This window comes from Sceloporus occidentalis, unplaced genomic scaffold (assembly GCF_023333645.1).
Source record: "Sceloporus occidentalis isolate IW3139 unplaced genomic scaffold, rSceOcc1.0.p SCAF_5, whole genome shotgun sequence".
In the NCBI taxonomy this organism is placed as follows: domain Eukaryota; kingdom Metazoa; phylum Chordata; class Lepidosauria; order Squamata; family Phrynosomatidae; genus Sceloporus; species Sceloporus occidentalis.
Window position 1 is genome coordinate 1,314,858 of NW_028316985.1, and position 25,388 is coordinate 1,340,245.

The window sequence follows — 25,388 nt, forward strand, 5'->3', positions numbered from 1 at the left end:
CCCTTGTTGCCTCTTCCACCTTTTGGACCATGAAATTGTCTTCCAGGCAAGTGAGGAATTTGCTAGACCTTGAGGATTTTGCTGAGTTTGACTTCCAGCAAATATCAGGATAGTTAAAGTCGCCCATCACTACTACATCTCTCTTTTCTGACTGTGTGGTCATCTGTTCTAGAAAGATATCATCCAATTCCTCAATCTGACTTGGGGGTCTGTAGTAGACTCCCACCGTAACATCCTTGTTGTTTCCCTCCCCTTTGATTCTTATCCAGATGCTCTCCACCTGGCTTCCATGATTGATGTCCAGGATCTCTTCACTGGTGTAAATATCTCTGACATATAGTGCTATTCCTCCTCCTTTCCTGTTTGGCCTATTTCTCTTAATAAGGTTATACCCCTCTATTTCCACATTCCAATCATGAGACTCATCCCACCAGGTTTCAGTGATGCCTATTATATCATATTTGCTTTCTTGTACTAGGAGTTCGAGTTCATCTTGCTTATTTCCCATGCTCTGTGCATTAGTGTAGAGACATCGCAGACCATGGTTCCCTTTTACTTGCTGCTTGTGCAAGTTTTTTTGCCTCCCACTGTTGGGTCCTTGCACTGTTTGCATTGTTTCCTCTATGTCTGTTTGACTATTTTCGCCATCTCTTTCGCCTTCCTTAATATTGTCTCCCTTCCCCTCGGAACTCAGTTTAAAGCTCTCCTGATCAAGTTCTTGAGACTGTTGGCAAAAACATTTCTTCCAACTGGCGTGAGATGCAACCCGTCTGTTGCAAGAAGTCCCTCCTCATGGAACCGCAGCCCTGGCTTGGGCCTGAGGGCGAGGCAGTGTGGGCCCAGGCCCTCCCAGCCGGGTTCTCAGTTAAGGACCAGATCAGGTTAGGTGGACGGGGGGGTGGTGTTGCCTTGGTCCATAAAAACACCTTCTCCTTAACCAGGATCCCAGTCCGGAAAACAGATCACATCGAGTGTATTTACCTGTCCCTGAGGGCTAGAGACAGTCTGGGGATTCTGTTGGTCTACAGGCCACCCCGTGCGCTAACAGACTCCCTGGCCGAGCTCACACAGCTGGTCTCAGAACTGGTGTTGGAGTCCCCAAGACTTCTTGTCTTGGGAGACCTCAACATCCCTTTCGAGGCCAGTGAAGTTCCAACAGGTGCTGCTCGGGAGTTCTTGACTACCATGACAGCCATGGGCCTGTCTCAACTAGTCTCAGGGCCTACGCATTGCGCTGGTAATACCCTTGATGTGATCTTTAGTACGGACATGGAGGTTCCGTGGGTAGAGATCTCAAACATCTCTCCCTTGTCATGGACGGATCATTTCTTGGTTGAGGCTCGAATCAAGACTTCTACCTCAAGCTCCCCCGGGGGTGGCGGACCCATTAGGATGGTCCACCCTCGAAGGCTGATGGAACCCAAAAGGTTCCAAGAAGCCCTAGAGGGATATGCGACTGGTTCTGACGGCGATTCTGTTGATGCCCTGGCTAATATCTGGGATACCAACCTGTCCAGGGCTATACACAGTGTCGCTCCCAAGCGTCCTTACCGGCCTGCTCCTAATAAACAACCATGGTATACGGAAGATCTTAGAGTAAGGAAGCGGGCTGTGCAACGACTAGAGCGTAACTGGCGAAGACATCAGCGTTTATCTGACAGGACACTCCTCCGCTCTCATTTGAAGGCCTATGGAGTGGCAATGGGTGCAGCTAAGAATTCGTTCTATGCTGCACGTATTGCGTCCGCAGAGTCGCGTCCAGCAGAGCTGTTCAGGGTTGTGAGAGAGCTGACTCAGCTCCCTCCCTCCCTGAGCCCTATTCTGGTACCATCTAAAGCCTGCTGTGATGATTTTAATAACTTCTTTGCGGATAAAATCTCTCAGATCAGGGCTGATCTTGACGCCAGTATTTATGCAGGTCCTGTAAGAGAGGCGTCCGAAGCATCCGTGGCCCCAGTTATACTGGATCGCTTTGAGTTTGTTAGTACCGATGAAGTGGACAAGATCCTTCGAAGCGTTAGGAAGACGACGTGCTCTCTTGATCCCTGTCCCTCATGGTTGGCAGCTCAGGGGGGAGATGCGGTGCTGACTATGTTGCACCGCATCATTAATACTTCTCTAAGAGAGGGTCAGTTTCCATCTAAATTGAAAGTGGCAGTGGTTAAACCCTTGCTCAAGAAACCCTCCTTAGACCCCCTGATTCATAACAACTATCGGCCCATCTCGCTGCTACCTTTTTTGGGGAAGGTGATCGAGAGAGCAGTCGCCTTCCAGCTTCAATCGATCTTGGATGACACCGATTTTCTGGACCCATTTCAAACTGGCTTCCGGGCGGGCTATGGAGTTGAGACTGCCATGGTCGCCTTAGTTGATGACCTCCGTCTGAGCATGGACAGGGGAAGCGTGTCCCTGTTAGTGCTCTTGGACATCTCGGCGGCTTTCGATACCATCGACCATGGTATCCTTCTGGAACGCCTGGGGGAGTTGGGTATCGGGGGCACTGCTTTGCAGTGGTTCCGGTCCTACCTCTCGGGTAGATTCCAGATGGTGGAGCTGGGGGATTGTCGCTCCGATAAGAGGGCACTTACATCCGGTGTCCCTCAGGGAGCGATTTTATCCCCTATGCTTTTTAACATCTACATGAAACCGCTGGGAGAGATCATCCGGAGACACGGGGCGCGGTGTTATCAGTATGCTGATGACACCCAAATAATTTTCTCTGTGTCTCCGACTGATGCAGTAACTAAGGATGGCATCTCTCCTCTAGATGCCTGCTTGGCGTCGGTAATGGGCTGGATGAGGGAGAACAAACTCAGTGTGAATCCAGGGAAAACGGAAGTACTGGTGATAGGTCCCTCGGTTCCGGGTGGTGAGATTTGTCAGCCTGTCCTGAATGGGGTCACGCTCCCCTTGAGGGACTCCGTGCGCAGCTTGGGAGTACTCCTTGATTCGTCGCTTCATCTGACATCTCAGGTGGACGCGACGATCAGGAGTGCTTGTTATCAGCTTCGGCTGATACGCCAGCTGCGCCCCTACCTGGGCCGTCGGGACCTTGAAACTGTTGTACATGCTTTGGTAACCTCTCGATTGGATTTCTGCAATGCGCTCTACATAGGGCAACCCTTGTACCAAACCCGGAAGCTTCAATTGGTGCAGAATATGGCAGCCAGACTGGTCGCTGGTAGTTCCAGGACAGACCACATAACACCTATTTTAAAAGATCTCCACTGGCTACCCATTCGCTTCCGAGCTCAATACAAGGTGTTGGTTTTGACCTATAAAGCCCTAAATGGCTTGGGCCCAGGGTACTTGGAGGACCGCCTCTCCCCATACAATCCGCCCCGCACACTCAGAACATCTGGGACCAATTTGTTAGAGGTCCCTAAATCCCATTTGGTGAGGACCTCACAGAGGGCTTTCACTATCGCCGCCCCCTCATTGTGGAATAAGCTCCCTGTAGAGCTCCGTTCCTCTGCATCTTTAGTTTCTTTTAAGAAACAATTAAAAACGCATCTATTCCAGTTGGCTTTTTCACTTTAGGTAATAGTGTTTTTTCTCTGCTCCTTGCCCTCTGTTTTTCGACCCCGGATTAGTGCAATATATTGTCTTTTTCTTGCCCCTAGTGAATTGTGATTTGTATAGATTCCCATTCCTACCCCTAGTAATGATGTTTTTAAACTTTTTATATTGTAATGTTTTACTTGTATTTTATCGTTTCTTGTCTTGTAAGCCGCCTTGATCATGCAATTGGAAAGGCGGGATATAAATAAAAATTATTATTATTATTATTATTATTATGATCGAAGAATCCAAATCCTTCTCGGCGGCACCATCTGCGAAGCCAGTTGTTCACATCCGCTATTTTCCTCTCCCTTCCTGGACCATGCCCTTCAACTGGCAGAAGAGACGAGATGACAACCTGTACATCCATTCCTTTCAGCTTCCTACCAAGCGCCTCGTAATCCCTTTTGATGTTCTGAATGCTGTGTCTTACAGTATCATTAGTTCCCACGTGGACCAAAAGGAAGGGGTATTGGTCAGTAGGCTTGACCAGTCTTGTCAGCCTCTCTGTCACATCACGGATCTTTGCACCTGGAAGACAACACACCTCTCGAGACATCTTCTCAGGCCTACAAATCACTGCTTCTGTACCCCTCAGCAAGGAGTCCCCCACTACGACCACACGCCTCCTCCGAGGCTTAGCAGCGACTGTTCCCTCGGGTGGGACTCTCAGGCTCCCCTGCTCCGTCCCTGAAGTCTGTCCATGCTGCTCTTCTTCATCCTCCTTGATAAGGGAAAGAGCTTCGAATCGATTCTCAGTCTTGTCCTTGAACATCTTATTTTCAAGCCTAGACTTCCTGGCCTTCAACAGGAACCATCTTTTTTACTTTAGCTAACCATTATCACATTTTCAATACAAATAGAAATATACATTAACAGTTCCATTGTCAAACAGCCCTTACTGCCAGGAAGTTCCTCCTAATGTTGAGCTGGAATCTCTTTTCCTGGAGCTTGCATCCATTGCTCTGGTTCCTAGTCTCTGGAGCAGCAAAATACAAGCTTGCTCCATCCACAATATGACATCCCTTCAAATATTTAAACAGGGCTATCATATCACCCCTTAATCATCCCTTTTCCAGGCTAAACATACCCAGCTCCCTAAGTCATTCCTCATAGAGCTTCATGGTTTCCAGGCCCTTTACCATTTTAGTCGCCCTCCTTTGGACATGCTCCAATTTGTCAACCTCCTTTTTGAATTGTGGTGCCCAGAACTGGACACAATATTCCAGGTGAAGCCTGACCAAGGCAGAATACAGTGGCACTATTACTTCCCTCTATCTAGACACTATATTTCAGTTGATGCTGCCTAGAATCACATTGGGCTTTTTGGCTGCCGCATCACACTGTTGACTTATGTTCAACTTATGGTCTACTTGGACTCCTAGATCCCTTTCACACATATAAATCTTGTTCCGCCAGGTCTCCCCCATAATCCTATATCTGTGCATTTCATTTTTTTTGCCCTAAGTGCAGTACTTTACATTTCTCCGTGTTGAATTTCATTTTGTTAGCTTTGGCCCAGTTTTCTAGTCTGTTCAGGTCATTTCGAATCTTGATCCTGTCCTCTGGAGTATTAGCTACTCCTCCCAATTTGGTGTCATCTGTAAATTTGATAAGTATGCCCCCAATTCTGTCCTCCAAGCCATTGATAAAGATGTTGAATAGCACTGGGCCCAGGATGGAGCCCCACTGGACACCCCACTGGTCACTTCTTTCCAGGAGGAAGAAGAGGAACCATTGCTGAGCACCCTTTGGGTTCGGCTGGTCAACCAATTACAATCCACGAAACCATCACATTGTCTAGCCCACATTTTACCTCTTCCAAGTAGTGGAGCCACAAATAGAGAGAATCAAGAAAGAATATCTTATTCTGAGAGAGAATCCAGAGACATTGTTCTGTTAATGTGGAATATCATTATGCAAAAAGATTTTGGAGAATGCAAAGGGATCTTGAGATTACTGTGGAAAAAAAGGTTATAGCACAAGCTTTTGTAGGCTTGGTCTACTTGGTAAGATGCATTCAAAGGTTTGCCTTTGACTTCCTCCAAAGCTGAGACATAAGTATTCTGAAACCATTTGGAAAGAGTGGACTGTGCAGGACCTTTGGTTTGAGGTTGCAACCGGGTGACAACCCTCCTGCTGCTCTGGAGTTGCATATGCTTTTATCCTGTCATAATAGGTTGGGATATATGGCAATGGGATATATAGAAGTAATAATATGGTTTAAAAGGGTGAGCTCAGACACAGGAGATAAAACAGAAGAGGAGGAGAGCCTGCTCAAGGTAATTTATGTGAAAATGTCTAGGTTTACCAACAAAGAAAAAGAGGGGGAAAGGAAAGACAATGGCCCCATACAAACAGGCCAAAATAAAGCTGCTTCGAGTCACTTTGGAGGTATGCTGTTTAAATGATGCATGTGTACTAAGAATCCAGAAGCCGCGCCAAAGCCAAGATGCAGTCCTAAGGACTGGAGCACTGCTTTAGCGCAACTTCCAGACTCTTAGTACACATGCATCATTTAAACAGCATACCTCCAAAGGTACTCGAAGCAGCTTTATTTTGGCCTGTTTGTATGGGGCGATTAAATGTGTTGATTAATTATAACAAATAAGAATTAAACCTGCCTGAAGTTTGAAGTTGTGCGTAGTTTAATTTGGCAATTTATACATTTGCTGGTCAGTTCTGACAATGAATGTCTCTGGACTGGATCTGTTGTTTCTTAATAAAGTTTTCCTGACTTTTAACTACTGAAGCCTGATTTTCTGATCTTGGTTTTGATGCATGCCCCATCTTTATTCTTTTTCAGCGTATATGTGGGGAGTGGGTAGAAGGTGCTCACCTGGCTTCCATTCTCACTCCGTCAGAGGAAAGGATGGTCACCAACTACATTAAGCGCTACACCAAAGCCAAGATCGTCTGGATTGGGCTTAAGGCAGAAGCCGCTGGCAATGTAAGTCCCTGTGGGTTTCCCTGCCTTAGATCATCCCTGATAGCTCTTTCCAAGGACAAGACCAGTTTTATTTGGGTGCAGGGAGTCCATTCCCTCCAGCCATCAGTATTTAAAATCATTGCCCACTTTGGGAGAAGAAACCGTCACTTGGGAAACTGCACTGTGGATATTTAAAAAACAAAAACTGTGGGACGGTTGAACCTGTCAGTGTAGGGATAGAGTCATAGGACCTTAGAGCTGGAAGAGACCCCCGTGTGTGTGTGTGTCTGTGTGTGTTGTATATACTCATGTATATGTCTAGAAATTTTTAGTAATTAAAAAAGTATTTCTATCCCAGCCCTCTACAAGATGCCATCAGGGTGGCTTACAAAGATTAAAAAACATACAATCCAAATCCCTCAATCCCTCTCCCCTTAAAATACAATTAAACAATGTAAGAATTAAAACATACTTAAAAATGAATATAATAAACAATAGTCTGTGACTAAGGTGAGATCGGAGTTCAGTGGTTAGAATTTCCTTCTGATGGCCGGGGAACTATTCAGGAAAGATCTGCCGGAAGAGATCTGTCTTTATAGCTTTTTAAAAGCTCTTTAGGGTGGTAATGTGATGGATCCTGTCCGGCAGACGGTTCCAGAATCTGGGAGCGATAGTTTAGGAGGTCCTCTGGGAGGTCACGGACCAATTTTTCCCCAAGGATCTAAGTGTGTGGGGAGAATTATATGGAAGGAGGCAGTCCCAAAGATAGGTTGGACCCAAGCCATTGAGGGCTTTAAAGGTAATCACCAACACCTTGTACTGGGCCCAGAAACTGATGGGAAGCCAGTGGAGTGAATTTAAGATTGGTGTTATATGGTCTCCTCTGGATGTACCAGAGACCAGTCCGGCTGCCATGTTTTGAACTCATTGAAGTTTCCGGACCAGGCACAACAGTAGCCCCATGTAGAGTGCATTATAGAAACCAAGGCATGAGGCTACCATTGCATGTACGGTCTTGAGATCCTTGACTTCCAGGAAAGGGCACAGCTGGCGTATCAGCCAAAGCTGATAACAGACACTCCTGACCGTCACATTCACCTGATTTGTCGCCTGAAGCGACAGGTCTAGGAGCACCCCCAGACTGCAAACACAGTCCTTTGAGGAGAGTGTGACCCCTTCCAGGACTGGAGGTTGTATCCCAATACCTGGGGTACCTCCATTTTGTCTGGATTCAGCTTCAATTTGTTTTCCCTCATCCAATCCATTACTGCCTTAAGACAGTCATTGAGAGGTGAGATGCCATCTGAAGTCACAGCTGAAGACCAAGACATGGAGAAATACATCTGGGTGTCCTCAGCGTAATGATAACATCCCACCCCGTGCCTCTGGATAATCTCTCCCAGCGGCTTCACATATATTAAATAGCATCAGGGACAGGATGGCACCTTGTGGGACATCACAGTTAAGCTCCTTCCTTGCCAAGCAACTGTCCCCAAGCATTACCCTCTGGAATCAGCCCAAGAGGGAGGAATGGAACCACTGGAGCACAGTGCCTCCTATTCCTAACCTTCTCAGGCAATTCAAGAGGATGTCACGATCTATAGTGTCAAACACCACTGAGAGGTCCAGTAGCATCAACAGGGTCACACTACCCTTGTCAATGCCCAGACGAAGGTCATCAGCCAGAGCAACCATGGCAGTCTCCACCCCAAATCCCATCCTAAAGCCAGTTTGAAATGGATCTAGATAATTGGTTTCATCCAAGACAGCTTGGAGTTGAAGAGCAACCACCCTCTCAATCACCTTGCTTAGAAATGGTAGTAAAGAGACTGGCCTGTAGTTCTTCATATCCAGGGGGTATTTCAGGAGCAGCCTAACTGCCACTTCCTTCAAATAGAATGGAACATGACCCAATTGATGATGTCCCTTAAGAACACCCTCAAGGCATCTCCCCCCCGGACGGCCAGCCATGAAGGGCAAGGGTCGAGAGGGCAAGTTGTTTTCCTCACATTTCCAAGGAGCTTGTCCACGTCATCAGTACTTACAAATTGAAACTGATCCAGTATAACCACATCAACGGAGTTGCTGGACACCTCATCAGTTGATTCTGTTGTAACTCTGGCATCCAAGTCAGCTCTTATCTCAGAGATTTTATCTGCAAAGTAGTTGTTAAATGCATGACAGCAGGCTAAGGGTTTTGCACAGGAGGAACCTGTGTCATCCTAAACAGCTCTGCTGGATATGACTCTGGAGACGCAATACATGCAGAGGAACAAGATCTCTGTTCTGCACGTATTCCCTCTCTATAGGAACAAAGGAATTTCCTATGATTAGTTTTGTCAGATAAGAGTTGAGTATCGTACACTCTAGTCGTTGTCCAACCCGCTTCATTTTCCTCAGATCTTCAGTATACCATGGATGATGATTAGAAGTAGGTTGGAAAGGACGCTTGGGAGCGATCGTGTTGATAGCCTTGATGAGATCGGTGTTCCAGGTATTGACCGAAGCTTTGACAGGATCACCAGCATTACCAGCCAAAGAACTTTCTAGGACTTTGTGGAATCCAACTGGTTCCATTAGCCTTCGAGAATGGGCCATTCTAATGGGTCCTCCACCCCCGACGGGATGGACAGTGCCTCTAAGTTCAGCCTTGATCAGGAAATGATCCGTTCATGATAATGGGGAGGTTTTCGTTACCTCCACCCATGGATATTCCTGTTCCGTACTAAAGACTGCATCGAGAGTATGACCCACACAATGAGTAGACCTGACAACCAGTTGGGATAGGCCCATGTTTGTCATGGATTCCATGAACTCCCAAGCCGCACCCGTAAGATTTGACAAACTGGTCTTGAGTGGGATGTTGAAGTCGCCCAGAATTAAAAGTCTGGGTGACTTCAATAGCAACTCTGAGACCAGTTGTGTCAGCTCAGTTACAAAGTCTGTTAGGCAATGGGGTGGACAGTATACCAACAGAATCCCTATACTATCCTTAGTCTTTAGGCTTAGGTACATACACCCAAAGTGGACTGTTTTCTGGACAGGTAACCTGGTCAAGGTGAGGTTGTTTTTGTGAACCAGAGCCACTCCACCCCCTCACCCACTTCCCTTACTTGCTCGATGACAGCGTACCCAGCTGGGAGGGCCTGCGCCCATGATATGGCACTCTCCTCACCCAGCCAGGTCTCAGTAAAGCAAGCCAGGTCGGCCTCTTCTTCTAAGAGAAGGTCATAGATTATATGAGTCTGGCATTGCAGAGAAGCAAGGTAAGTTTTTGTGGCATGGTTGGTGAGCTCTCCAAGTCATTTTGGGGAACAGAGGGAACTGAAGGTGGGATGGCTTTCCAACATCGATCCCACCTTCCTTTGTAACAAACTTTCACTCTGTTGCCATCAAAAAAATGACCCCAAAAACCTGGGTCAACTTACCCATGGGGTCAATGTAAGTACTGTACTTTAACACACACACACACACACACACATATATATAGGAGCCATCCCCTTTCTCTGAATAGAGTGCTAAAAGGTGAGAGCTTAGTTCATTCTGGGAGAACCAAAAAGAAGCATGGACCCCCTCTATTCTCTTATCCATCTAGCCTTTAGGATGAGCAGAAACATCCTTTTCCTTTCTATCATCTTCTATATCCTTTGTTACATGCCCCTAAGTTTTACCCTCGACTTAATCAAAATCCACAATTTTGGCCCCAAAACCTGCCCTCAACTTATACATGAGGTCGACTTATAGTCGAGTATATACGGTAGTCCAACCTCCTGCTATGCAGAAATACATGACTACAGCAGATGCCCATCCAATCTCTGTTGAAAGAGCCTCAAAGAAGGAGTCTACCACCCTCCAAGGCAGTCTTTCAACCAGCTCTTATATCAGTGATGGTAAACCTTTTAGAGGCCGTGTGCCCAAACTGCAACCCCAAACCCACTTATTTATTGCAAAGTGCCGTGTCCCTCTGGCTTTTTAGTAATGAAATCTGGCGAACTCTGTGATGGAGCGATGGCACACATGCCCACAGAGAGGGCTCTCAGTGCCCCCTCTGGCACCCATGCCATAGGTTCACCACTACTGTCTTATAGTCAACAGGTCCTTCCTAAAATGTAGGTGGAATCTCTTTTCTTATACAGTCAGCCTTCCACTTTGACATTTGTGAATTTGATTATTTGCAGATTTGATTAATATGTTCTCTCCAGAAATCTCTTAAGTCCTCCAGTGCAGCTCTGCCAGAAGTTGACCACAGAGTTGTGCTGGAGAACCTAGAGGTTCCGACAGAAAACGCTTCTCTAGGCATTGATGGGTCCCAGCCCACTAGATGTGACCATGGAGTTAAATAATACATAAATAATTGATTTGTGTCCCACCCCATCAATGAAGAATCCGGGCGACTAACAACAGTGGATATACAATAAAAAGACAATAAAAGACAAACAAATCCCTTCCCAGCCCCCCAGCCATATAAAGCAGACAATAACAATAAACAATATCAATACAGTGGCAATCAATAGGAAAACGTAAGAACGTTACAAATCAAACAAGCCTTTCCCCAACCCCTCAGCACAAGTTCACATCAAAACAATATTAAGCAAGTTAAATATAAACATAACATAATATCTGATAGGAAAAAACATAAAAATAACAATAGCAGTATGTCATAAACCATAATCTGTATAACATAATAAACATCAAAAACTACAGTTTATCACAGTTAATTAAAAATCACAATTATAACAGGTCAAAGTTCAACGGAGGCAAAAACAGGTGTGTCTCGATGGAGATAGCCAATGTTACCAGGCAGGAGACAGTCCCAGGAATCTATGGTCCTCACAAACGCTGGCTGGCTATTTGCACCAGAAGACCCCCAGGGTCCTAGATAGGTGTTCTCTCAGGTAAAAAAACCAGTGCTCTTTTATTTGTGGTTTTTCCACTTTCACAGGGGTCTTAAGCCCATTATTCCAGTGAATGTGGAGGGCTCACTGTTACCTGGATCCATTGGTTCATATTGAGGATGGAGGAAGCTTGATTTCTGCTGTTCCAGAGAATAGGACCCAATGGAGCAATGGATGCAAGCTCCAGGGAAAGAGATTCTGCCTCAACACTAGGAGGAACTTCTTGACATTAAAGGCTGTTTGACACTGGAAGACACTTCCTCAGTGGAGATTGGTGGAGTGTCCTTCTTTGGAGGTCTTTAAACTAGATGCCATCTTTTTGCCTGGCAGAAGGTGGTTGGATTGGACGGGCCTTGGAGGTCTGTTCCAGTTCTAGGATTCTATGATCCCTTCAGGTATTTAAAGACAGCCATCATAACACCTCTCTTCTCCAGGCTAAACATATCCAGCTCCCTCAGCCATTCCTCATAAGGCTTGGTTTCCTGACCTTTGACCATCTTGGTCACCCTTCCCTGGACAGATCTATTATTATTATTATTATTATTATTATTATTATTTGTATACCGCCCTCTGGCAAACCAATCCGGGCGGTTAACAACAGTAAAATATAAAATATGACAATTAAAAACACTTTATCCCTCCCCCCTTAAGACAGTATTAAACAGTATAACATATTGAAACACAATATCAATGCATAAAAACAACCATTAAAAACTAAACTAAAAGCCCTGATATCCCTCTGTTGATCCTCAACCATCTCAGCTTGTCCATATCCTTCTTGGGTTCTGGGACCCTTCTTCTAGTCTTTAGAGTGAGGGGGAAACATCTGAGAATGACATGAAAATACACACACTTTGAAATGTGTATATTTCTATATCCCACACACCCCTCATTGGTTAGATGTGGTGTTTTTACTTGGCTGGCTGGGCCACTGGTCGATGGTTAAGGTATCGTGTTCCCCAGTGACATCACTTGGGGATGGACCTTGTGACATCCCCTGTCTGACCTCACCAGGGTCTCCCCTTGCCCTCCATGACATCACAAAAAGGGGTCCCAGGTTTTGATGCTGAAATCTGAGGGCCTGGAATAGGACTGACCACTTCTCCAGGATGTAATGGTTGCTGTCCTTTGACCTCATTCTCTTTTCTCTACCATTTACATCTTTCTTAAACTGCAAGGCTTGGATCTGGAAGCAGTACTGGAAACATGGTGGCAATTCTCTGCCCCTACCCTAACATTTCCCTTCAGTCCCCAAACTGAGAGCCTTTTCCCGCAAGGATAGAGTTTGGTTGCTGTGTCTGCAGTCCCTTGGTCACTTTTCCTTGTTTTTAGAAACCAACCCCCCCCCCCCAAAAAAATGACACCTTATTCTTTTATGACACATTTATTTAACAACATTTAAAGACAACATAGAACAATAAAAGAACAATAACAGTACATCAACAGATGCATATGACAAGTAACAATGATGACAAACAAAACTTCATATCTTCTGATTTCTGGTCATATCTTTAAGATACTCAGTGCTTTCAATTTTCAAAAAGCCACACACACACACACACACACACACACACCCTCCTCTCTCCCATCTAATTTCCCTTCCTTTATATAACAAAAAGATGGGAATGAAAAAACCAAAGGAGCAAGCCTATAAAAATGTATAAATTCACAAGAAATGTGACTCTTGTTAACTGCCCTTGAGCTGACTTTGACTCCTGGGGACCCTGTGGATGAGACCTCTCCCAGAATCCCTCTCTCCATTGCCTTGCCCAGGCCCTGCAATAAGCCCTTGCCCATGTCTGCCCTGGTTGAGCCCCTCCCTCTGGTCTGCAGTCTTCCCTTCCTTCTTCTAACCTCAACCTTTCCTAGCATTATTGTTTTTCCTAGCGACCCATGCCTTCTCATTATTTGGCCAAAGTCCGATGGTCTCAACTTGATCACCTTTGCTTCCAAGGAGAGATTTGGTCTGATCTGTTCATGGACCCTCTGTTTTTCTTCTTGGCTCTCCCCGGGATCCTAAGCACCCTTCTCCAGAACTACATCTCAAACAAGTTGGTCTTCTTCTTATCCGCTTCCTCCACTGTCCAGCTCTCACATCTGCATATGGCCATTGGGAATACAGGATCTGGACGATTCTGACTTTAGTGCTCAGTTGCATGTCTTTGCTCTTCGGGATCTTTTCCAGTGCTTTCATAGCTGCCCTTCCCATTCCTAGCCTTCTTCATATTTCTTGATTGCAGTCTCCCTTCTGGTCAATGTTTGACCCTAGATATGACAAGTCCTTAACTATTTCAATTTCCTTGTTGTCTAGATTGAATTTGCGTGTTTCTTCTGTGGTCATTATTTTTGTTTTCTTTATGTTCAGCATGAGACCTGCCTTGGCACTTTCATCTTTGACTTCCCTTATGAACTGTTCAAATTCTTTAATGTCTTCTACTAATATTATGGCGTTGTCTGCATATATTGCTTCCATTGTAATCATCAAAAATATTCTGTATGTTTTTAAATGTTTTATTTATTTATTTATTTATTTATTTTCAGTCTTTACTGATATTTCTTAATACCACTCCCATTTTTGTTCCACCTTGCTTTGACCGTAATCTGTCATCTCTGCCCAGTCCCCCCCAAATCTTTCTATAGGTCCATTTCTGGACAGTTGTGTGAGTTTGTCATTCTCCATACGGTCGTACATTTTCCATATCCATTCTAATACAGTATGTCCAGTGTGTAAGAATTCTCTCACACACATAGTTGTACCCTTGACTTGAATTGACACTGGACGTCTGAAGAATAAACCCTCACCGTCCTGCTATTATTATTCAGTTGCTATTCCACATTTTAGTGCAGAATAAGTGGAGATGTTTCTCGTATGTCTTCAACAGGAGCTAATCTGGAATTGGAGTGATTTCTCCCTGTATGATTCTGGCTCTGCTCTCTGGGACGGGGAAAAACCCAAAACCTGCCCCTCCGATAAGGATGAAGAGTGTATTGCTCTCAGCAATGTGCAGAATCCAGCAGGTATGTATGAAGTTTCCCATCAATTACAGCATCCAAAATTTCCAAAAGAGAGATGCCTTTAATGGCCAACTGCAATGCACAAAATACGTCATGCAAACTTTTGAAGCATCACTGGATTCTTCATTGGGCAAAGATGATGCCCGATGAAGAAGCTGTAAAGCTTTGAAAGCTTGTTTGATGAATTTTGTGCATTTTGATTGGCCTATAAAGGTATTGCTCTTTGGGGGATGTTGGATTTTGTTCTATTTTGCTGCATGGTTAACATGGCTAACCCTGAATACAGTGGGCCCTGTGCATCTACTGCAGTAAGGAATGCAAGACCTCCTCAAAGCTGAAACACTGCAAATAAAAAACAACACTATTTTACCTTTCTAGGAATCTTTAGCTCCTCCAATACAACTCTGTGGTCATCATTCACCAGAAACTGACCACAGACTTGTGCTGGAGGACCTACAAATGCCTAGAGAAGTGTTTCTCTCTAGGAATCTCTAGTTCCTTCAGTGTGACCTCTGGCAACAATTTTGGACTTCAGCTCCCAGAATCCCAGACTATTGGCCAACATGGCTGAGGCTTCTGGGAGCTGAAGTCCAAAATCTCTTCAAGGGCAGTTTGGGGACCACTGTCCTAGGCTATGTGAAAAGTCAAGGGGTGGATCTGGGTGTGATTTTCTTCATACATGTGAGCTAGACTCTGGTTGCAGTGCATCTTTCGAGTGTCCAGCCTGCTTTCTCCTCATGAAGCTGAGACTCCAATTCATGTCTCTTTGTCCTGCAGGAACTCCCAGGTGGGCTCAGTACCCTTGTAGACACAGCTATCAATTCATTTGCAAGTACAGAGCCTCATCCTAAACCTGAGGAGGACACACTGGAGCATCTGGGGCATGAAGGAAGGCCATCCTCAATGACCAAGGGGAGAAGACTCCATCTAGCAAGAGCCCTGATTTCCTGAAAGCCACAGATCAAGAAGAGATCCAACAGCTCTCCTATTCCTGTGCTTTTCTCTCAAATCCTCCATTGCAAGCAACACCTCTTTTCCAAAATGTTGCTGGGTGAACCTGCCTAATATCACCTACTTGCTTTGTCCAAAGTATTGCACTTCTGCATCAGATTGGAACACAGTAGAAACAAAGAAGTATTTTCCAATCTAAATCCAACTTGGGTTTTCATTCTGTTTCCCTCCCAGGACAGAAATTCCTCCCTTTAGTTCTGAGTGCCATTTAATTGTTTGGGCATTAAATGAACCCCAGATGAAAGAATGCAGAATCTTCTTCTGGAGAACATCTCGTCTGCCTCCATCCACACTTGATCTGAAATGGGACCCATTCAGATTTTGCAAAGGAGGCATTCATGTTGGGTGGGTTTGTTTGGTGGGGTTGATAGGGCCTCAAAATGAGACCAACTTGGATATGTATCTAACTTGGTCCCTGCAAATATGCCCAGGACAATATAGACCCCCACTTTGCTGATCTTCTGGCCTGCTTCTGCCTTCTTTAATGATTCTCCATTTTTTCCCTCTAAGATAAGAATAAATTCTCTTCTGAACATAAAATGCCATTTGTATCTCCTTTGTCTTGGCCTAGGAGACTCTGGGTTGGGAATTCAGCACAAGGGGATTACTTTCTCCGAACAAGAACCCAAAGGAGCTATTTTTGGCCTGAGACAGGTGGGCGAGAAGCGGCATGGCAGCACAGATTCTAGGGTTCCGGAGTGTGCAGCAACCACACGCTCTGGAATCCTAGAATGTGCTGCCGCTGTCGCCATCATGCTGGCCTTCCATCCGCACAAGGGCCACCATGATGTTAAGATGGACATCCGGGCAAGACAATTCCAAGCCATATGTCCCTCCCTTCTGGTAGCCAAGGTCTGCTGTCTCAGCCCAGGATTTCCTCTGCCCCATCTCAGATTCGCCCCTTTTCACTTGCTGCCCCTCACTCCTGGAACCTTCTTCCCCCGCGAACAAGAGCCATCACTTTTTTAACCAGCTTCAAAACGGAGTTGAAGACTGTCCTGTTCAGAGAAGCGTTCCCAGGCCTTGCTTAACTGTTGCTTGCCTCCCTGGATGAAGATTAACCATCCATTATGAAGCCAAGCCCTCCCTCCAGTCCATCTGCCTTGGTCCAGGCCTTGGAGGTAGAGAGGAACTGCTGGACCTCATCCCCTTCCCCACCACTACTCCCTTCTCCTTTTGTTACTTAATTAAGTAACTGGGATGGGATTCTGGCTAGCACTCTTAAATTTTGCTAAACAGAACACCATTTTAGTGCTTAGCCGTCTTCCTAGGCCTCTTACTCTAGGAGCTCTGGGAACAAGAATCCCTGTTTACTTAGAGGATGAAATCACAGGAGAAGAAACCCTAATGTACTTTCATGCAATAGCAAGACGATCATGATGATGAAAGACATGGTATATTGTATTCAAAGACAATTGAAGAGCAAAGATGAGACTGGAAACAACATCCATGGAGTCTATCTTTAAGAAGAAAACTTTTAATGATTCCCTTGCCTCTCATTTGGTTGTTTCAGAAAAACCTACTGATTAATGACTCTCCAGGCAATAATACAGACATTTATTCCCCATTAACTGCCATCTCCACCATCTACAGAGACAGCTTCCAGCAACAGAGAGTGTGTCCCAAGTGCTAGGAAACATGCCACTCCAATCATGTCTATTAAATGTGATTTAAAGTAACCAATTAATTCACTGCATCTGTCCTCCGCAGCAACCTTCCCTGATCTGGTGCCCTCCAAAATGGTAGTAGACTGCAGCTCCCAGTACTCCTTATAATTGGCCAGGCTGGATGGGGATGATAGGAGATACAGTTCAAAACCTTCCACCAGAACCTGCTGCGCATCTAAAGATAGCATGAGCTGTTATACTGGCTGGTGCTAGAGTAGATTTCAGGTGTGCAGACCAACATCCAGAGGCCTGAAACGTCACCCCTAGATATTTATTGTGACTAACTTGTTCCAATTGTTGGTTATTAAGCTGCCATCGATGTTTCTGCCTTCTCCTTCCAAACACCATGATTTTAGTTTTTGAATAATTAACCGGAAGAAATTCTTTACTGCAATATTCTCCTAAAGCCCTCCAAGGTCTGGGTCTGTCATGCAGCCATTGGTTTATCAGGAGGTAACTCAGCATGCACTGGCCAACTGTGTACATTGAGGAGATGGAACATAACTTTGTTGTTGCTGCTGCTGTTCTGTGCCTTTGAATCACTTGCCCTATGGCAAACCTATCACAGGGTTTACTTGGCAAGAGTATTTCAGAGGGAGTTTGCCATTGCCTTCACCTGGGGCTGAGAAAGTGTGACTTGCCCAAAGCCACCCAATGGGTTTACATTTGGGAAATTAGGCCCTGCACCAAATATGCAACTGAACATGCAGGCCATGTGTATGCAGGATGCCCATGCAATGTGTAACACACTGGTGCAGTGCAGAGACAATGTGCAACTCCACTTCCATAGCTTTGAACTGAATATGGACACTCTCCAAAAGAGTGCCGGCATCCTGTTAGTCATATATGAGGTGAATTATACACCACAGTGTAAAAGACAAAGTCTGCTGGCAGTGGCAGAGTTGCACATATGGCAATGTTGTGCACAGTTGTGTGTCACATTGTGCATTGCACACTGAGTACTGTGTAATGACACCCAGTCATTGATATTTGTTGTGCAATGTTGCGTTCTGTGTGGGGCTGTGTAGTGGTGTCAGTGTATCTCTTGATGCAGATATTTATGTCATTTATGCTGAGTGGATGCTGGACTGGAGCCCAAAAAGGCCAATGTACACATGCAACAAAGAAATGTACGCATGCAACAAGAGCTCAGCTGGTGTATTTAAGAAGGTTTGTCTGTGTCGCTATGCCATGTGGTGAACAGATATAGGGCTAAATCCAGTTGTTCATCCCAATTTAATGCAGACCCATTGAATCAACTGCTGTGTACTAAGTGGCCATTTAGGGAAAGCGGATTGGTTGAGTGTGTCCTCTGGAGCTGGAACTAACAATTGGATGTAGGCCTCACTTGTTTCTCATAGGTTGCTTTTGTATTGTCCAGGTTATGCGTCAGGAATGGACTTGAAGGCACATAATAACGTAGCCACAGCCAAGCTATATGCAAATCTAATACGGTAGAAAATGTCTCCAAAAGATGTCATTCTTGGAACAACAACAAGAATAACAACAATGCTCATTTATAATGCCATTTGCACCAAATGCAGATCAAGGACAAAACAATAAAACAAACACCATCATATACTAAAAGTCATATCCCCATTGCTCCACCAGTTACTACTCATCTCCACAGCTTTAGCCTTGGATTTCTTAATCCAAGGAATGGATCTTCTCGGAGGAAAATGTTCTTTAGCCCTGCAAAATAGTCACTCTGCTCTTGAATCAAAAGTAGGACCCTTTGGAAGAACAGGAGGAAAAGGATAAAGATGGAGGCATCTAGGACACATCAATTTCTTCCAAGTACACTCCCTTTGCTGGACTGGGAACAATCCTCATTTCAGTGTTAGTGAAGAGACAGAGTCTCTCTGGGGAATCCTGAGCCTTTAATATCACCTTCCTCCTTCCAGTCCTTACCAGCTTCACAACGCAAGGAGGGAAGGATCCAGTTCCTGAACAGGTAAGACAAAGGCAGCAAAAGGACGAGACCACCCAGGTGTGTTGAGCCAGGAAAGGGTTGGGGGCTAAGAGAACCATGGAACTGACTGCGGAAGGCAGGAACAAACTTCTCACGTTTGCTGGACAGGGACATACATCACACATCTCTTGAACATGAGTCAAGGGTGATGGGGACGCTGAAAAAGCCAATGCGATTCTAGGCTGCATCAATAGAAGTATAGTGTCTAGATCAAGGGAAGTCATAGTGCCACTCTATTCTGCTTTGGTCAGGCCCCACCTGGAATATTGTGTCCAGTTCTGGGCACCACAATTCAAAAAGGATGTGGACAATTGGAGTGTGTGCAGAGGAAGGTGACCAAAGTGGAGATGGGTCTGGAAACCATGAAGCCCTTTGAGGAAAGATTTAGGGAGCTGGGGATGTTAAGCCTGGAGAAGAGAAGGTTAAGGGGTGATATGAGAGCCCTGTTTAAATATTTGAAGGGATGTCAAACTGAGGATGATGCTTAGGATGATAGCCGCTAGTGATTCCCATGTCAGTGGCACGGTAAATCTGCTCTGAGTTTCAAAGGACCTGTCCTTTGAAACAGGTTCAGTGCCTTGGAAAATGCCTTTACAGATTTGGTTAAAACCCCAGAGCAGCATCTCCATCCCAAGGCATGGAAGCCACCAGCCAGCCCTGGATGGACACACATGTATATGAATATGAGAGAAGCATTGACCAGTCAGTCAGATTGAGGACCTACCTGGCTGATGTTGCTGCTCCACTCAGGCTCTGTCAGATACATTAGTAGGGATAACTGGGAACATCTGACCAGCCCTATTTAACCAGACCAAAGCAGTGATAGAATCACAGCATTATAGAGTTGAAAAAGCCCTCCAGGGCCATCTAATCCAACCCCCGGCCATTGAGGAATACACAACTAAAACATCCCTGAGAGATGCCCATCCTATAGATTCATAGAATCACAGAGCTGGCAGAGACTGCAAGGGCCCTGATCCAGTCCAACTCTTTAAAGACCTCCAAGGAAGGAGACTCCACTATTCTCCATTGAGAGAGCGTGTTCCACTGTTGAACAGCTCTTACTTGCAGATAGTTCTTCCTAGTGTTCAGGTGGAAACTTTTTTTTCCTGTAGCATGCATCCATTTCTCCATTGTGTCCTAATCTCCAGAGCAGCAGAAAACAAGCTCACTCCATCCTCAATGTGACACCCCTTTAAAAACTCAAACAGGGCTGTCTTATCACCTCTTAACCTTCTCTTCTCCAAGCTTCCCCAGATCCCTAAGTCTTTCTCAGAAGACATGGTTTCCAGACCCTTCACCATTTTAGTTCCCCTCCTTTGGACACATGGCTCCAGTTTCTCAACATCCTTCTTGAATTGTTTTGCCCAGAACTGGACACAAGATTATTCCAAGTGATTCCTGACCAAAGCAGAATAGAGCTGTACTATTACTTCCCTTGATCTGGACATGATACTTCTATTAATGCAGTCTCTGTCTTCTACATGGCATCCCTTCAGATATTTGAAGATGTTTCTCCTATTACCTCTCAGTAGTCTTTCGTCCAAGATAAACATATCTATCTTCCTGAGCTGCTCCTCAGAGGGCTTGGTGGTTTCTAGACCTTCCACCATTTTGGCTGCCCTCCTCTGGACACAGGGCTCCAGCTTCTCCACGTCCTTCTTGGTCCCCAGAACTGGACACAGGAAGCCAGCTGAGGTTTGACCAGAGCAGAAGAGAGGATAACTATCTATCTATCTATCTATCTATCTATCTATCTATCTATCTATCTATCTATCTATCTATGGTGTAGGAACACCAAATAGTAAGTGTTATTTGGTACCGGTATCAAGCTGGTACCTCCTATATTAAGCAGAGTGCAGTGAGGCTAATACCAGATGAGTCTTGTGGGAGAAACAGGAGAAATGACTCTGGATGCTCTTGTAAGGTGACATTTTTAAGCCTTTAGTTTACTGTCTCAGGAAAACCATCTTAAGATAGATAGGAAGGGAGACGAACAAAAAGATGTTGACCTGCACCTGGCTCTCATGCGTAGGAAAAGGCTAGCATCTGTTATTGGGGGCAGAGTCCCATAGATGCTTCCTTCTCAGGCAAAGAAAAAACACAACTCTAACTAAATTATATAGGTCTTTTGTGGGTTTTTCAGACTATGTGACCATGTTCTAGAAGAGTTTCTTCCTGATGTTTCAGCAGCATCTGTGGCTGGCATCTTCAGAGAATGCTCTGAAGAGGCCAGCAGCCACAGATGCTGGCAAAACATCAGGAATAAACTCTTCTAGAACAGAATAATAAATAACAATAAGTTTTACTTTTAAACCGCTTTTCTGTGATGATCAAAGCGGTGTACAGGTAAAAATTGCAATGACAAATTACAAAATACAGAATAAAAATTGCAATACATAAATAAAACTTTCAATAAAAACATCCCAATTAAACAAATTAAAACCATCACATCAAAACCAAGCCAGCTGAATACGGTCAATAATACAATACAAATAGAGGGGAGTCACATGATATCAAGGAGCATCTGGGAAGGCTTGCCGAAACAAGAAGGTCTTGAGTCTCTTTTTAAAGAGATCCAGGGAGGTGGTGAAGCGGAGCTCATCGGGAAAAGTGTTCCAGATCCTAGGGGCCGAGATGGAAAAGGCCCTTTGCGAGGTTGACACATATCTCGCCATTGGGATCCTCAGCAAATTCTTCCCAGCTGACCTGAGTGTGCGGGGCGGATTATATGGGGAGAGGCGGTCCTCCAAGTACCCTGGGCCCAAGCCATTTAGGGCTTTATAGGTTATAACCAACACCTTGTACTGTGCCCGGAAGCGAACAGGCAGCCAATGGAGATCTTGCAAAATTGGTGTTATATGGCCAGCCTTGAAACATCCAGTGACCAACCTAGCTGCCATATTCTGCACTATCTGAAGCTTCCGAGTTTGGTACAAGGGTTGCCCCATGTAGAGCGCATTGCAGAAATCCAACTGAGAGGTTACCAGAGCATGTACTACCGTTTCAAGGTCCCCCCAGCTCAGGTAGGGTCGCAGCTGGCGTATCAGCTGAAGCTGATAGCAGGTGCTTCTGACCGCCGCATCCACCTGAGAAGTCAGCTGGAGCAACGAGTCCAAAAGCACCCCCAAACTGCGAACTGAGTCCTTCAGGGGGAGGGTGACCCCATTCAGGACAGGTGGACAAATTTCACTACCCAGACCGGGAGAGCCTATCACTAGTATTCCGTTTTCTCTGGATTCAAACTGAGTTTGTTTTTCCTCATCCAGCCCATTACTGACTCCAAGCAGGCATTTAGAGGAGAGATGCCATCCCTAGTCACTGCATCATGTCCAAAAGATGTCCAAAAGCACTAACAGGGACACGCTTCCCCTGTCCATGCCCATGGCCTCATAGTCTGAAAAACCCATAAAAAACTATGGAAGCTGGCCATGAAAGCCCTTGGCGGGTTACAAACCGCTGGGTTGCAGCGCTCTCCCTCCGCCGCCGCTTGCAGCGTCGGTGAGCCGCAGCCTTTAAACGGCGCAGCTCCCAGACACTGCAGAGAAGGAGCGCGGAAATCGCGCTCCTTCTCAGGCCCCGCGAGTGCCAAAGGGCGCATTTGCGGCGTCAATTCCAGGGCGCCACGTCAAAATGGCGGTGCCTGTATGAACAGGGTGCTGCCATTTTGTACAGACTGAATCCATGATAGGGCAAGGGGTTTGTAACCTGCCTTTGACATCTAACTAAATTCTTTCAGCATTTGGAGAGGCCACCTGCGATCCCTGAGGACTGAGCCAAGCAAACAGTACAATTCTCTATGACTTTATCTCGCATGAGGTCTCCTGAAGAGAGCTCTCCAGTCTAAATAGCAGTTCTGGGAAATGCATCTGGCTGCCTTGTATTAATGAAAGAGGCCACTGGCTGAAGCACCCTCGGCCCTCTCTAGCTTGGTCTATAGCCATGTGGTTGGATGTTGTTGTGGGCCTTCAAGTCCTTTCTAACTTATGGGAACAAATCTATCATGGAGTTTTCTTGGCAGAAATTGTTCGGGGTGGCAGTTGCCCTTGCTGCTCTCTGAGGCTGAGAGAGTGTGACAATCCCAAGGTTCCCCAGACAAGCAGGACCCTGTTCCCCACAGTCCTAGTCCAATGCTCAAGCCACTGTATTTTGAGGGCTCCCAGCTACATGTGCATGAGTGTGACCTTCTGGTGTGTGCCTTCAAATCATTTCTGACTTATGGTGACCCTATTATGGGGTTTTCTTGGCAGGATTTGTGAAGAGGAGGTTTGCCATCGCCTTCCTCTGAGGCTGAGAGCATGGGACTTGCCCAAAGTGGGACTTAATCCCAGGTAAATGCGCATTTACCTAAGTGAGAAACCCACAAAGGAAATGCATCAGTTTCTTTAGGAAGAGCCATGTTCCTCCCCCACAACTATGGGTGCATCTACTGATGAAAAAGACCAGAAAGTCCCAGATCCTGTTGCTGTTCTTTCCCATTTTATTTTGGGGACCCATACGCACCTTTTTTTTATCCCAGAATATTTTCTGTCAGCCTCTGGTACAATAGGAGACTCTTTATATCCGTTCCACAGGTTGGTTTATTTTGTTGTTGATGATGATGTTGTGTGCCTTCAAGTCATTTCTGACTTGTGGCAAGCCTAAGGTACACCTTTCATGGGGATTACTTAGCAAAATTTGTTGGGGGGGGGGGCGGTTCATTGCCTTCCTTTGAGGCTGAGAGAGTGGGACTTGGCCAAGATCAGCCAAGGAATCTTCTGATGCCACACAACAGAGATGATTAATGTACTTAACTTTACATTTTCCCTCACCGCAACACACATCCAAGGGGGTTAAAGAAAAAGGAAGGACTGTTTTTACCTACTTCTTTCTTGACTGCTTCTGGTTGGAATTGCAGTTCTTCAAACTGGCTATTAACAATCTTCAGATAGTGACCAAAGCTAGGAAAAGGAGGCGAGTTCCAGTTCTCTTCTCCCTATCCTAAACCATCATGCAATCCGTATCTTCTCTTTGGCCAAATGCAGTGGGCAATCGCCCAACCCGTGAAGGGCTACTTCATACGAAGCTATCCCAACCCATTGCAATTCAACTCAACCAACACAACACAACTAAACCCACTGTAATTCAACCAACCCAGCCCAACTCAGTCCACTGCAGCTAAACTCAACTCAACCAATCCAATCCTCAGCAACTTTACTCAACCAGACCAGCCTAACTCAAGCCACTGCAATTCAACTCAACCAACACAATCCACTGCAACTCAACTCATTGAACACAACCCACTTCAACCTGACTCAACACCTTCCATTGCAACCAACCCACTGTAAATCAACTCACCCAATGTGAAGTCAAATGCTTTCATGGCTGGCACCCATATTTTGGGGGGGGGGGGGGTCAGGCTATGTAGCCATGTTCTAGAAGACAAAACTTTTCTAGACCATGGCCACATAGCCCAAAAAACGCACAAAAATCTATAAACTCAACCAACTCAACACACTGTAACAACTGAACCAAATCAATCTACTGCAACTCAGCTCAACTAACCCAAACCAACTCAACTCAACCCAGTTCAGTTCAGTTCTATGCAACCAAACGCAATGCAACTCAGCCCAAGCCATGTTATGTTCCATAAGCAAAAGAATGGGGGCCAGACAAATGTGTCTGAGCAATCCCTGGCTTAGGGCAGAGAAGCCAAGCCAAGCTACTGACTTCATGGGAAATCAAATAAAACAGACATATTATCCACCAATCAAACACCATCTCTACCAAAATGTGTGTGTCTCCCACCCATTCCTGGGCAGCATTCAGCTGCTGTTCTGTAGCTTTATATTGCTCCAGATCTGAGAGTGTAGCACCAGCAATCTTCCTCCAGCTGCAGAATTGCTCCTGGCTGCTGCCCTGGTGCCTTCTGCCCTGTGCACACCTCCGTGAACAATGGAAGTAAATAAAGCTTAGGAATTCTAGCATGCTGGATAGTGCCTGTTTCATGCTTCGTACTGATATGTTTTGCAAATGTCTTTATTACTCATTGCAGAACAGATTAGCACCTGGAAAATGCGGGATGGGAGTAGTGGGTCTTGAACAGGAAAATTTCTCCTTTCACTACTACTAACAAAAGGAGCTGCACATGTGTATCCCCAGGTGATGCACATGTATGTCATCAGTAGAATTTCAGTCTTAATAGCCCATATCTCTCTTTGTGCTAATATGGGATATAGAATCATAGAATCAAAGAGGGAAGACAGGATACATGCAGATGGCAGAAGGATCCTCCATCCTGCTGCAATGTTTTCTATTTTCCCTTCTTTTTCCTTCCACAGATTTGCATTGTGAGCCCC

The 25,388-nt window shown here is 45.5% G+C and overlaps 1 protein-coding gene across 6 annotated transcripts in view; it reads left to right on the forward strand.

Annotated features, from left to right (window-relative positions):
- The window catches only part of LOC149311510 (uncharacterized), a 43,673-nt gene extending 27,676 nt beyond the window's left edge, over nucleotides 1-15,997 (forward strand). For all 6 annotated transcript variants that reach the window (XM_089527327.1, XM_089527330.1, XM_089527325.1 and 3 more), the window contains exons 7-9: nucleotides 6,368-6,511; nucleotides 14,268-14,403; nucleotides 15,178-15,997. In XM_089527327.1, coding sequence (XP_089383453.1) covers nucleotides 6,368-6,511; nucleotides 14,268-14,403; nucleotides 15,178-15,251 — 354 coding nt within the window. In that variant the 3' untranslated portion in view covers nucleotides 15,252-15,997. The remainder of the gene's footprint in view (nucleotides 1-6,367; nucleotides 6,512-14,267; nucleotides 14,404-15,177) is intronic.
- Nucleotides 15,998-25,388: the final 9,391 nt, after the last annotated feature.